The following is a 13,938-nucleotide window of genomic DNA, read 5'->3' as shown; positions in this document are numbered from 1 at the left end:
ATGTATCGGTCTCACCCGCCTCACACACCTTAGAGACACACACACACACAAAGCAAGTTCCATATCCAGCGAATAGCAATCACCACCATCAACTACAGGTTCAACAGGGCTGAAAACAAGCTCTAATTAAAAACTACTGAGAGACGACAGTGTGCGTCATGTTGACTGGAGGAGGAAGTGTTGAATACCAGGCTGCTACTCAGGAGGAGGAGGAGGAGGAGAGAGGAGGAGGAGGAGGAGGAGGAGAGGAGGAGAGGAGGAGGAGAGAGGAGGAGGAGGGGAGAGGAGGAGAGAGGAGGAGGAGGAGAGAGGAGGAGGAGGAGGAGGGGAGAGGAGGAGGAGGAGGAGGAGGAGGGGAGAGGAGGAGGAAGAGGAGAGAGGAGGAGGAGGAGAGAGGAGGAGGAGGAGGAGGAGAGGGGGAGAGGAGGAGGAGAGGAGGTGGAGGAGGAGGGGAGAGGAGGTGGAGGAGGAGGGGAGAGGAGGTGGAGGAGGAGGAGGAGGAGGAGAGAGGAGGAGGAGGTGGAGGAGGGGAGAGGAGGAGGAGAGGAGGAGGAGGGGAGAGGAGGAGGAGGAGGAGGAGGAGGAGGAGGAGAGAGGAGGAGGAGGAGGGGAGAGGAGGAGGAGGAGGAGAGGAGGTGGAGGAGGAGGAGGAGGAGAGAGGAGGAGGAGGAGGAGAGGAGGTGGAGGAGGGGAGAGGAGGAGGAGGAGGAGAGGAGGAGGAGGTGGAGAGGAGGTGGAGGAGGAGAGGAGGAGGAGGAGGTGGAGAGGAGGTGGAGGAGGGGAGGAGGAAGAGGAGAGAGGAGGAGGAGGTGGAGAGGAGGTGGAGGAGGTGAGGAGGAAGAGGAGAGAGGAGGAGGAGGTGGAGAGGAGGTGGAGGAGGGGAGAGGAGGAGGAAGAGGAAAGAGGAGGAGGAGGTGGAGAGGAGGTGGAGGAGGAGAGGAGGAGGAGGAGGAGGAGGAGGAAGAGGATGATGATGATGAAGGACGGCCGCAGGCTGAACTCTGCTGTCAGTCAGCAGCTCAGCGTCTGCAGCCTCAAACAGCAGACTGCAGCTCCCTCTGCTGGAGCTGCTGGGTAGAGACAGGGAAACAGGAGAGGGGGTGTGTGTGTGTGTGTGTGTGTGTGTGTGTGTGTGTGTGTGTGTGTGTGTGTGTGTGTGTGCATGCGCATTGTGCATATTTGTATGTGTGTATGAACATTTGTACATGCATGTGTATACTGTACATTTGTGCATGTTTATGTGCATCAAGGCCTATGTGTGTTTGAGCATGTGTGTGTGTGTGTGTGTGTGTGTGTGTGTGTGTGTGTAATAGTAGTAAAGTAGTATTTTCTGGGTTTTAATGGAGAGTTTTAGTGTCCCATCATCTAGCAGTAGCAGCAGTAGTAGGCCTAGTAGTAATAGTAGCATCAGTTGTAATAATAATTTTTAAAAAAGTGCTACAAAGATAAAGTTGTTTATTATTATTATTACAACTGATACTATAACTGAACACAGTACAACTGAACACAGTAAAACCAGTAACGGAATGGCTGATCATAGTCAGCCATCATAAAAAGAAGTCATAAAAAGAAATATATCAATATAAAAGACCAGAATAAAGAGAGTTGCAATAATCTGAACGGAGATGAAGGTGTGAATAACACTCTCCAGATCAGCAAAAGATTAAAAAAAATAAATTAAAAAAAACGAATTTTGGCAACATTTTTTCTTTCTTAATATGGTATCAAAGCAGCAGCTAGAATCAAACAGTAGTAGTAGTAATAGTAACAGTAGTAGTAGTAATAGTAACAGTAGTAGTAGTAATAGTAACAGTAGTAGTTGTAATAGTAACAGTAGTAGTAGTAATAGTAACAGTAGTAGTAGTAATAGTAACAGTAGTAGTAGTAATAGTAACAGTAGTAGTAGTAATAGTAACAGTAGTAGTAGTAATAGTAACAGTAGTAGTTGTAATAGTAACAGTAGTAGTAGTAATAATAACAGTAGTAGTAGTAATAGTAACAGTAGTAGTTGTAATAGTAACAGTAGTAGTTGTAATAGTAACAGTAGTAGTAGTAATAGTAACAGTAGTAGTTGTAATAGTAACAGTAGTAGTAGTAATAGTAACAGTAGTAGTAGTAATAGTAACAGTAGTAGTTGTAATAGTAACAGTAGTAGTAATAATAATAACAGTAACAGTACTTTCTGGGTTTCAATGGAGAGTTTTAGTGTCTTATAATCTAAATGCTGTTTCAGAGGCCTTGACTAACAAAGAATGTAATTCTGGGGGAAACACTAAATGCTTTTATTTTTTATTTTTGGGTGGGGTGGCATGAAAATTGAAGATACTAAATATTGGCACGAATGATCCTCTGTACTTGGCTCCAGCTTCAACCCCAATTTCCTTTCAGAAACTCATCGGTCGAACCTGCTCTGAAGTATCCCGGGATGCTTTAGGCGACAGGTGGAATATATATTTTCTGTAGCTGTTTCTTTCATTAACAAACGGGTTAAAACACTCACAGGTGGAGGTTTAATTGCCAGATTACCAGATTACTTCTAAACTGCCACACCTGTTTCCAGCCGCTGCAGTGTTGGACTGAGGGCTGCAGCAGTGGACAGTTGGTATTAAAAACAAACAAACAGGTTTAAGTTTCACTTTCGTTTCCCCAGAAAGGAATCCGCTCCTGTCAGAAAGCTGTTCTCTAAATCTGTCGGCAGCGTTTCTGATCCTGAGACACTTTGGAACAAACAGGTAGGACGGATGGAGTTTCACCTGTTTATCTGCAGAATACCGTTTACTCTCCTTTACTACCTGACATAAATATTTATGATGTGTATTCATAGTGAGTGTTATCGAACTGGTGCAGGTTACATGGTATGACGGAAGGGTTTTAAAGCCCCCCTTTAAAACCCTTCCGTCATACCATGTAACCTGCAAAAACGCGTGAATTAAAGCTCTTTTCTTTACTTTGATTATATTGATGGTTGTTTGCCTTGTTGTGATGCGGAGGTCAAAGTTTACTCTCCTTTTTAACAGCTTCATTACCGTGATGCAGCGTTGCAGAAGTATTCAAACTACTTAACGTTTTGCACATTTTGTTGTGCCATTAAGTTATTTCAAAATGCATTTATTAAGGATTTTTTAATCGGACGTGTATGCAAAGAACTCTTTTCCATCAGAGTCAATACACAAAAGTAAAAGCATACAACACCATTGCTGTTTGGCAGAGATGGGACTCGAGTCACATGACTTGGACTCAGGTGCATGAAGAGAAGACTTGAGACTTGACTTGACTTGGATCTGGTGACTTGACTTTGAAAAGGTTTCTAAAGTCTTGACTTGAGATCTTGTGTTTGTGTAAATGACTTAGATTGAAAGTGATGAGATTTGTTCCAGCGGAAGACTGAATTTAAATTCTGTTTTCTGAATTTGTATGGAATGATTGAATTTATTGAAGTTGAAACTGATTATAGAAATCAAACTCATGATGCTCTTACCAAGTTTTTATCCTATTAAAACCATATTGCATTGAAAAGTCCTAGATATTTAGTTTTCTTTAAGATATTAAATTGATACTGGACTCTTTGATTTGTTCTGACTTGACTTGCTGTTCTACATTTAGACTTGTGACTTGATTTGAGACTTGTGCCTCTAGACTTGAGACTTGACATTAATGACTTGGACTTGACTTGGTAATCTACATTTAGACTTAGCCTCAAGACTTGAGACTGACTTGGGACTTGAGCAGAGTTGACTTGGTCACACCTCTGCTGTTTTGGCTAAATTACCACACTAACACAAATTTGCTCAACATCTCATGTCATTTAGTTAATTCTGAACAATGTTTTCCATTCAAAGTTTTTATTTTTTTTTATTTGTCTTTCTTGCTAAAAAGGTACGATGAGATCCAGTCTAGATCTTCTTGGGACTTAATGGGATTTTAGGGTGCGGACTGGACTGGATGAGATATATGGTTCAGTTATGGATGGCATTGGAGTCCAGTTCTTGAGGTTTATTTATTTATTTATTTTTATTTCACACAAAATGTACATATGGACATGGACAAAAACCTTAACACATTATGGCAAATGTCAAAAAGATGAACAAAAACATCTGAGGCTGTAAGTCCCTTGTTGGAAAAGAAAGAGAGAGAGGAGGAAAAAAGCTAAATAATAATAATTTTGCAATGTTTATAACAGCAATAACAAGTAAATAAGGGAAAAGAAAAAAAAAGGTGAAAGGGAGAGAAGGTTCTTGAGGTTTAAAAGAAAATATAAATCAGCTGTTTCCAGTCCCTATAGTTAAAAATATAGAAAGTGCAGTTTCAGAGGGTTTCGCGGACATTCACGTTGCTGCTTCTCTTTCTTCCTTCTCACTTCTCCTCTGATCCATGTGAATAAATATTTGTTTTCCCTCATCAGCATGGCGTTTAATTTTGGAGTGATTCCCTCCACCAATTACTTTGTGGAGGGTGCCAAGGTGGACAACGCCACCACAGAAAAAAACCAAAAGATCAAACCACGGTATACATTCTCAGGTAGGACAACAATATTCTGCCTCACTGTGGCATCGCCCTGCTACAAAACAGAATAAAAAATGTTACCTGAAGTACCTGCAAAACATTACCAGGAGTTATTTAGTGATGAAGTGTTGGAATTTACTTTTTTGGCGAACCCACTTTCCCTCAACCTGCCTCGTCTACTTCTACTGCTACTTCTGTTTCCCAGAATGCCTTTCATAACTCAAATGATGCCTTTTTGCTGAAAGAGGTTACATTTTGTTATCAACAACAACAACAACAACATCAAGTCATGTTGTGACTTGTGGCTGCAGTGCATTCTGGTCTCTCTCCTGCTCCTGTGGTGGAGAAATTGGTCTCTCTCCTCTTCTACGATGGATTTCTCTCCTGTATGATTGTTGAACGTCTCTTGGTGCAAAATGGCGGCTCTAGAAAGAAGCCCTCGCTCTTTGATTCTGAGGGACTGACACCAAAACCTGACGTTTACCGCTGATGTTTTACATCCTGAAACATTTTCTCATATCAAACTCCACTGTAGCTGCTGGAAATATCTGGAGGTGACGTCACCTCGTCTACGATTGGCCGGTTATCCACCAAGAAGAAAAACTAACTACTGAATGCAGCCAGACAGAGCTGCTCTTAACAGTGTGAAACTAGTTTTGGGTGGATTTGACTTTTTAGTAATCAGCTTTATTTTCATGCATTTCACTTTGTCAGGATTTTCAAACATTGTATATTTCATTAAAACTCTTCAACTCGACAGGTGAACCAAAGATGGTTCCTCAGTGGAGGGAAGTGCAGTGGACAGAAGAGTGAGTACAGCCTGGTTCTGCACTTCTGTAACAGCTGTGGGTTTGTGAACACACACACACACACACACACACACACACACACACACACACACACAAGCTATTAAAAAAGGTCAAAACGCCAAAAACATTTTACACTCAGACTTCAGACTCGCCTCCATTCTCACTTTGGGCAACCAGCTCACCTCTTTGGACCACAGTACGAAACCAAACCCCTTAATTTTATCCCTGAAATGTCCTTAATTTCTCCATTACATATAATAAGCATTAATCATCCTTTAAAAATAACATAGATTTAAAAAAAAAGTAAGGTTAGTAAGTAAGGGATTTATTCACAGGTTGATTCACAGAGACACTAGACATTAAGGGATTTTTTCATGCCTTTTGTGCAGGTTTACAGGCTTATTAAGTGGAAATTAATGGAAGTTCCTGTCTCCCTGAAACTTTCATTAAATTAGAAAGTAAGGAGTCAAGATTAAGGAGGTTTTTAAGGAGGTTTCAATGGGATATCCTCCATTAATTACGCCCTTAATTAATTTGAAAGGGATTTTGCATAAATTAAGGGGTGAATTAATGTAAATTAATGGAAATGTAAGGTTATTTTAAGGGATTACTGGTTCGTGGAGAGTACATTCCCCATACAGGTCAGATACAGTTCCTGTCTTTATTCTGCCCCATAACAGAAACTTAGTTTAACTATGGCTCTAGTGCTCTTATTAATATAGTTTTTATAGTTTTTAGATTTACACGTCCTTTTGCATGGGGAGAACTGACTTGAATTTCTGTCTCACACTTTGTTATTGAAGTATGTATGTGAAGCTGCCAAAATAATTTCTTTCTTTTTTTTTTGAGAATATAAAGGTTTGCTAATTTTGCAAGAGAAAAGTGTTAAGGCTCCAACTGTAACTAGAATATTACCTCCATTCCACCGACTCATCTGTCTAGACCAGTGATTCTCAACCTTTTTCATATCAAGGACCCCTAATTTTGTCCACATTAGAGCCACGAACCCCCATTTGATGAGATTTTGTCACAAATCTGAGCATATTTTTATTGCTAGATATGATTTTGTCCAGAATTCCATGACTGTCTGTATTGTAGGTAGAGAGATAACAGAGAAACTATGATCAAAACAGTCATTCTTCTACATTCTCTAATTGTGTTAACTTCTTGTAAATGAAATAATGCTGAAGTTTAACAATTCATCAATTTGCTGGGGACCCCCTGGAACCCCCTCAAGGACCCCTGGTGGTCCCCGGACCCCACGTTGAGAACCACTGGTCTAGACAAATACACTCTTCCTGTGCATTTATTGTTCTTGTAGATTATGAAGTGGTTCTCATTCTGAACAGCCAGTGAGCATCTTAAATTCAAACCTAGGCAGAAGAAGAGCCTGATGCAGAGGGTCGGCTCCTACGGGCCGGGCTCCGGGGAGGCGACCCGGGCGCGGGTCCTGCTCCTGGGCCCGGTGGGTTCTGGGAAGTCCAGCTTCATCAGTTCGGTCCAGTCGGTGTTTGATGGACGAGTCACCAACCGAGCCATGGTGGGCTCCTCCTCAGCCAGCTTCACCAAGAAGGTATGAAGTTACAAACGGAGACACAGAAAGACATCAGTAGAGTTCATTTCCCTTTTTTGGGGGAAAAAATCATTACCTTAAGGCAGTAAGTAGTGCATCGGGATTTCAAAAAACTCTATGGGTGCTCGTTTTGGTGTTGCGCCTTCCTCAGAGTGTTCACTCATTACCTGAAGTTCATTGTTCAATATCTCTAAAATGTACAGTAGAGATATTTGGCCTGCTGAAGCACCTTTGAGTAAAACACTGAGTCCCTGCCGGCTCCAGCAGGATATCTGCAGGGTTCAGGAAGCTAAATTCAAGACTTTTTAAGACCCTTTTAATGTAATCTGGAATTTAAGGACAATTTGAAAACCAAAATAAAGAAACAAATCAGTCAAAACAAGCCTGTTTCTGACTGAACACAGCTATTTAACGTTGTGAAACTATAAATGGCAGAATAAGAAAAAGGACAAGAAATGAATAGTTTAGGAACATGAAGTCCAGCTGTCTTTAGAAGGAGAGCAGATGCAGATTGTACTACAAACCCTGTTCTGCATTGATCTGAGAGTGGACATGCCATGAAAAGAAACCTTTCATTGAGTGGAGAAAAAAGTAAGACCTCTAATACCTGTATTTAAGACATTTTAATACTTTTTAAGGGCTTAAATATAGATAACTTAGATAACTCCCCGACCTAGATCTAGTTAGAGAAAAGAGAAATAATGTTTTATATATTATTATTATCATTATTATAAAGGATTCAATTTGGAAAGGTGTTATGTTATCGACCGAGGACTCGAGTTCCCTGCGATCCTTTTAAAAATTACTCATTGGTTTAACTTTTGTGTTATCGTTTTGTAAGACGAGGCGTCACGTTTTTCAGATGGTGGCATGAAAACTCTTTGTAATGCGTCTAACTCTGGAGGGTCACTGGATCAGATGTGCTGCACCTCTGAGGATGGAGAGCCGGTACAGAGGTACATCAGGTTAACTCTGTTGTTGTTTCCGCCAGCTGCAGTCCTTCGCCATCCGCAGCCAGAAGGGGGAGGATCCTACCGGCCTGGTCCTGTGTGACGTCATGGGTCTGGGCGAGGGAGAGATGACCGGACTCACCCTCCATGACGCCCTGGCCGTCATTAAAGGCCACGCCCCCGACGGGCACAAGGTGAGCAGGATCCTGACTTTGATGTTGTTGCTTTATGTTCTTCGTTTGCGACTTTTATGTTTATCATACCGCTGGTCTCTCATAAAGCTGCGCCAGGCAAGATGTTAAAATACACCTGTGCAGCAGAGCAGAGCGTCCCATCCCATCCCGTCCCATCCCGTCCCATTCCATCCCATCCCGTCCCACCCCGTCCCGTCCCATCCCATCCCATTCCCGTCCCGTCCCGTCCCGTCCCGTCCCGTCCCGTCCCGTCCCGTCCCGTCCCATCCCATCCCGTCCCATCCCATTCCGTCCCATCCCGTCCCATCCCGTCCCATCCCGTCCCATTCCATCCCATCCCGTCCCATCCCGTCCCATTCCATCCCATCACGTCCCATCCTACAAATTGTGGAGACGCTGTACATTCTCCCTGTTTGCCCAAATTAAATTTGCTCACTGGTGGGAAATGTTCTCTGCACAGAGGAAGTGACAGACCGAAAACTTGAGAGTGAAAACCAAAACTTTCTCTAAATGGCAGCAAAGCCCCCCCACACACACAAAGTTTCAGTTTTGGTTCATTTGCACAATAGTTATCATAAAAATAGGACAATACAACAATAAATACAAACATACATATACTGTATATGCACAAGAGACAATGGAGGTTGGTCGCTCAAGCACAATCTGTGTTAGATATAAGATATTTTTTTTAATGTGATTTAGAAGGAATAGAGTATAGTGTAGTGTATTCTATTCCTTCTTCATCATCTACCTTTTTGGTTCTTGTCCTACGCACCTGTCACACAAATACCTTGAGGTGTGCAAAATGTATTTTTCTTGACTTTAAATGTGATTTGAAAGCTATTAGAGAAGATGACTTTGAATTCAGAATTCCATACACAAGCTCCTCTATATTTGATGAAAAACTGATGGGTGGAAGTACGACAGTAAGGTAAATGAAAATCCTTCGCAGGCCTGGTTGGATATGAGTGATTGTCTGATGATAACATAAAAAGATTATGGAATGAATCCGGGAAGTTTTGTTTTTAATGTATGTGCTTAAACATAAACACACACGTTATACACACAGGCAATAGTTTATATTTTCTAAACAAAGGGGCAGATGTAGATGTAGGAATCATCAGAACTTTTTTTTGGATTAAAAGTATCTAGTTGGGATATGATGGATATGTAGCTGCCCAAACAACATTACAATAATTAAAATAGAAGAAGACATTTAGTTTACTGACCTCACCACAAAGGATGTCTGGGTTTTCAGGTCCTCGAAATTCAAACAGTTACCTCTTCCTGCCACTTGGGGCCGCCAATATGCAGAATTACTTACTGCAGCTTCAAAAAAACATTTTCAGTGTCAGTGGGACTACCTGGTTTACGGAAGAGGATTAGGGCCACATGTGAAAATGCATTTGAGTTCTGAGTTTAAACTTTAAACTTGATTAAACTCAGAACTCTTTGATTAAAGTCAGAATTCTGAGAATAAAGTCAGAACTCAGAATTCTGACTTCATTCTCAGAATTCTGACTTTAATCAAAGAATTCAGACTTTTTTCTCAGAATTTTAAACTCAGAACTCAAATACATTTTTCACATATGGCCCTAATCCTCTTCAGTACTGGTTAAATAAAGGTTTAATGCCATTTTTAATGGGACAGTGGTCGCCTGAAGCTTACAGAAGCAGGTCTGTGACCAGTCTGTTGGTGGTTCAACTCTTCAGATCGAGAACCTGCCTGGGTGGGGAAAGTGAATGAGTAACGCTTCTCCCACTTCCTCAGAACTTCCTGTGGGGTGCTGTTCAATGGAGCTTCTCCATTTAAACATCACCATTGTTAGACATCTGGATGTTGTTGAATCTCTTCATTCCTCTCCTGCAGTTTAGCGCGGAGCAGCCGGTGAGGTCGGAGACTGCGGGCTACGTGAAGAAGCCGAGCCTGAAAGACAAGATCCACTGTGTGGTGTTTGTGGTGGACGCCTCCAAAGTGCTGTCCTACTCCAGAGGGCTCTGCACCTCCTTCCAGCAGCTGCGAGAGCACATCAGCGACCTGGGTGAGCACAGGACCAGGACTGAAAACAAACACACTCTCAAACACTCAGACGATGATGTACACCGCCCGTCAAAAGTTTGGGGACATCTTGCCTTTTCTAATTTTCTAAAAGTATCATTTTCTCTGTTATTTTTCAATTAAGAAGTAAGTGAAAACATGCTTATTTGCACATTTCCTAATACCTTGGATCTATTTCTTCAACAGTCAGCTTCATGTTGATCAAAGTGTTTTTGGTGTGAAGAGAAGGTTTTTCATGGCAGAGCGTCTCTGACTGTCATGAAGAAAGTGTGAGCAGCAGTTCAGCTGCTGAGGAGGTTTTTTAATGAACGTATAGTTTAATTGTTTTAGTGTTATCCTCACAAATATTTGCATGTATGATTTTTTTTTTCCTCAAACTAAACCTACTAAGTCTTTAATGAGGTTAACTTATTATTAACGGACAAAGAAAACTTATTTATGAAACATTTTCAAAAGCCAGGTGTTCCCAAACTTTTGACAGGCAGTGTGTATGCAGCCCCCCTGTTAGTTCCTAAAGCACAGCCTGTCTTCTGCAGCCACTCTACAGTATAGCTTGTTCCTGCCACATTAGCAGCATTTTGGGTATGTGGACGTCCCTAGGAGAGCCGGCCTCTCTATTGCCCTCTACTGGCTGGCTGCAGAACAACTTGGGACTCCGCCCACCTCAGTATAAGTCAATGAGACACAGGCCCATTCTCTGTAGGTTATAGAAGTGTAAAGGCAGGGGCTCTAAGGATCGCAATGTCGGTCGGTCACTTACTGCAGACTCTCAATCAGGAGACCAGAGTGACCATGATTTTTTTTTTAAATTTTGCCAGTAGGAAGATATTAGTGTGAATTTCAATGCATGTAAATGGGTGTGTCAGCATAATCCTGTTCTTGGCGATGACAACAGATCTGGGCTACATGCGGGCGTGGTTAATGACCCTGTAAGGCAATTTGAGGGAATCAAGAGTCAGATCCACCAATCAGAAGTAATGGAATGCTAACCTTTAGTTATGATGCGTTCATGTCATGTCGGATTTAACGTAAATACCAGCTGCCGACTGAGGAAAAGCTGTTCACGTCAGCCTCCTAGTGGTGTTTCCAAGTAGGACATGGAATTTTTAGGTTTTTTTTATCTGATATTCACCATTTGGGAAATCAGAGCTGCAGTTGGTTTTAAATTCCTAAACAAAAATAATTTGTTTCATAATATAAGTAATATATAATAATATAATTAAGTCTCAAAAATAAGTTCCAACGAGTTAAACATGTTAACACTTCCAAGTTGTAGCAATGAGATGCCTTCCTGTTCTTCTGCTTCTTGCAGAATGGGCGTGGCATTAGTTCCACCAATCAGAAATCATGTAACAGTAGCCTGTAGTCAGTTCCACCAATCAGTGATAATGTAACAAGACAGTCAGTCTCAGCTCAGCTGGGTTGGTCCCTGCAAGTAACAGTGAATAGCGGTCTACTGTCGGATTTTAAACCATTACATATTTAATTGAAACAGTGGGGGAAAAAAACAACAACAAGATCAAATCACTGAATTAAAAAAAATATTATTATTTATTATTATTAATGATTAACCCACTAATTTATGATTTTACCAGAATTAGATTTGCTTTAATGTGTTGCATCTGGCCACGACTGCAATATGTCCCCAAAGCTCTATTGTCAGATAATAACTTCAATAAAACTCCGTAGTCCACTTCATCATCACCATTAACCATTTTGTCAGTTTTTCAAATGTTGTATCTCTAATTTTGCAATGAACCTCCTTCATGTCAGCATGTCCTCTCTGCCAGGTGTTCACCAGGTGGCCCTGCTGACCCATGTGGACAAGGTCTGTATGGAAACGGCCAAAGACATCACCCAGGTTTACAAGAGCCAGATCATTCAGCAAATGGTAGGCTACAATAAACCATGTACAGACTGCAGTTTTAGTTCTTCAAACATTTCTCAGAGGCAGAGCTGCTCTGGAGGCAGGAATAATCTGATTGGTTGAGCTAAATCTCAATGGGCGGAGCCAAAGAACCACAGTTTTTCTAGCAAAGTTAGACTGAAGCTCAGTGAAGAAGACAAGAGGTAAGAGAGGAAGAAGCTAATATTATGAAGCCTAGCGCTCTGCTGCTAACTGAAAAAATACAATCTATCCATACTAAGTTATCTAGGTTAGCTAGTTAGCTAGCTGCTGACCTTCCAAGTTCAAACTAGCCATACTAGCCTATAGCTATCTAGGTAAGCTAGTTAGCTAGCTGCTGACCTTCAACATCATGTTGCCATGGTGATGAATGAATGAAAAAATGTCATTGCCATTTATATTTTTATTTCAATTTTCGATCAGAGTTTCTTCGTCACCTCAGAAAAACTGTGGTTCTTTGGCTCCGCCCACTGAGGTTTAACTCAACCAATGAGATTCTCTGCCTCCAGAGCAGCTCTGCCTCTGAGAAATGTTTGTCGAACTAAAACTCCAATCTGCAAACTGTATGAGAGAAATTTTTCACTAAGACTAGCTGAGTTTCCATCCAAGTACTTTTAAGTCATTATAATGTCTCGAATTAGAAAAGTTGGGAAAGGCTGCTATCAGATGTCAACATCTGTCTCCTTCTACCCATAATCCCTTGTGTTATGGGGTGGTTTCCTGCAGTTGGTTGGATTACGTTCTCACTCCGAATGAACCGCACAGCAGTTCTCTTGTTAGAGGACTGAGGTCTCGGTGCCGTTATTTGGTACCACCAGAGTTCAAATGGCATTGTTCTATTTGTGTGTGTGTGTGTGTGTGTGTGTGTGTGTGTAGATGGAGAGAGCCGGGGCTCTGCTGGGGATGTCCACCTCCTACATCGTCCCGGTGAAGAACTACTCGTCCCAGCTGGACCTGGATGTGAACTCTGATGTGCTCCTGCTCAGCGCCGTCGACCACATCCTGCAGTACGCCGACCTCTACTTCCAGGACAACACAACCACAGAGCACAAAGTGTCACTGTAAAACATCCATCTCTAAACTTCCGGAATATGATTTTCTATTAAAAGCCATTTTTTTACGTTTCACATTCCAGTAACTGACACTGTTATGCAGAGTGACTTCAAATGGCTTCGCTTAATCCTTGACTTCAATTTACAGGCATTTTTGTTAATACATTTTTCTACAAAATATTTTTCTTCTTTGAACTTCTGTAATTCAGAATAAAATGAGTGGCCTGTAATATTAAAGTGATAGCAGCCTGTGCTTTGTTTCCACAGAACTGTGAACCTAATCACATGCTGTTTCTTGGCTTCTTTTATCTTCTATTAACTATATACAGTAAATGAACTAAACTAAACAGAAATCAGATAGTTGTCCTCCAGGATAAAGCAGAGACAGAGGCTCCATTTAAAAAGCATGTTTGCTCATGGAGGACTCAGTTTCTGTACAAATGAAACTCAACAGGTCAAAGTACCTTGTAGTATCATAAATGATATACCAGTGGAAAGTTCACACCCTCGGCTTTCCCAGATTCTCTGTATTTGCTGATTAGTCTCTGATTAGTCTCTAAATTCCTTTGAAGATGGCTTTATCTACAGAATTTATCTCCACTTCTTTATTCAAATGTAATATGTTCAGTAGATTATCATATATTCTGTATAGGCTGCTGCTCATTGTGAGCCCAAGAGAGACGATATAGGACTGGAGTTGGATTTTAAGCCTCTGAACAACAGTGTAAAGACAGTGGTGTAGCCTGAAGTAGTTGTCATTGTCAATTTATTAATTTGTGGTTTTGTTTTGTTTCTTTGTGAACTGCATTTGACCAAATTATACACACCAGAGAATTTTGAAGTTTTTTATGAAGTTTTACATCACAGCGTCCCTCTAAAAGCTGCGGCCCGG

At 41.4% G+C, this 13,938-nt stretch overlaps 1 protein-coding gene across 1 annotated transcript; it reads left to right on the top strand.

The window, feature by feature from the left end:
• The first annotated feature begins 2,654 nt into the window (after nt 1–2,654).
• ifi44g (interferon induced protein 44g) lies at nt 2,655–13,435 on the top strand. The gene is made up of 8 exons (XM_071921572.2): nt 2,655–2,732; nt 4,403–4,518; nt 5,264–5,312; nt 6,690–6,885; nt 7,877–8,029; nt 9,900–10,071; nt 11,879–11,979; nt 12,871–13,435. Exons 2-8 carry the CDS (start codon nt 4,404–4,406, stop codon nt 13,057–13,059), a joined length of 975 nt encoding a protein of 324 aa, XP_071777673.2. The 5' UTR covers nt 2,655–2,732; nt 4,403; the 3' UTR covers nt 13,060–13,435.
• The last annotated feature ends 503 nt before the right edge of the window (nt 13,436–13,938 follow it).

This window comes from Centroberyx gerrardi, chromosome 9 (assembly GCF_048128805.1).
Source record: "Centroberyx gerrardi isolate f3 chromosome 9, fCenGer3.hap1.cur.20231027, whole genome shotgun sequence".
NCBI classification, from domain to species: Eukaryota; Metazoa; Chordata; class Actinopteri; order Beryciformes; family Berycidae; genus Centroberyx; species Centroberyx gerrardi.
Note: the sequence above shows the minus strand (reverse complement) of the source record. Positions and strands in the feature narration are given on the sequence as shown.

Coding starts and splice junctions, on each gene's coding strand:
- ifi44g (XM_071921572.2), top strand. CDS start 4,404: ATGGCGTTTAATTTTGGAGTGATTCCCTCCACCAATTACTTTGTGGAG. Junction 4,519..5,263: donor ACCACGGTATACATTCTCAG/GTAGGACAACAA, acceptor TCAACTCGACAG/GTGAACCAAAGATGGTTCCT. Junction 6,886..7,876: donor CAGCCAGCTTCACCAAGAAG/GTATGAAGTTAC, acceptor TGTTTCCGCCAG/CTGCAGTCCTTCGCCATCCG.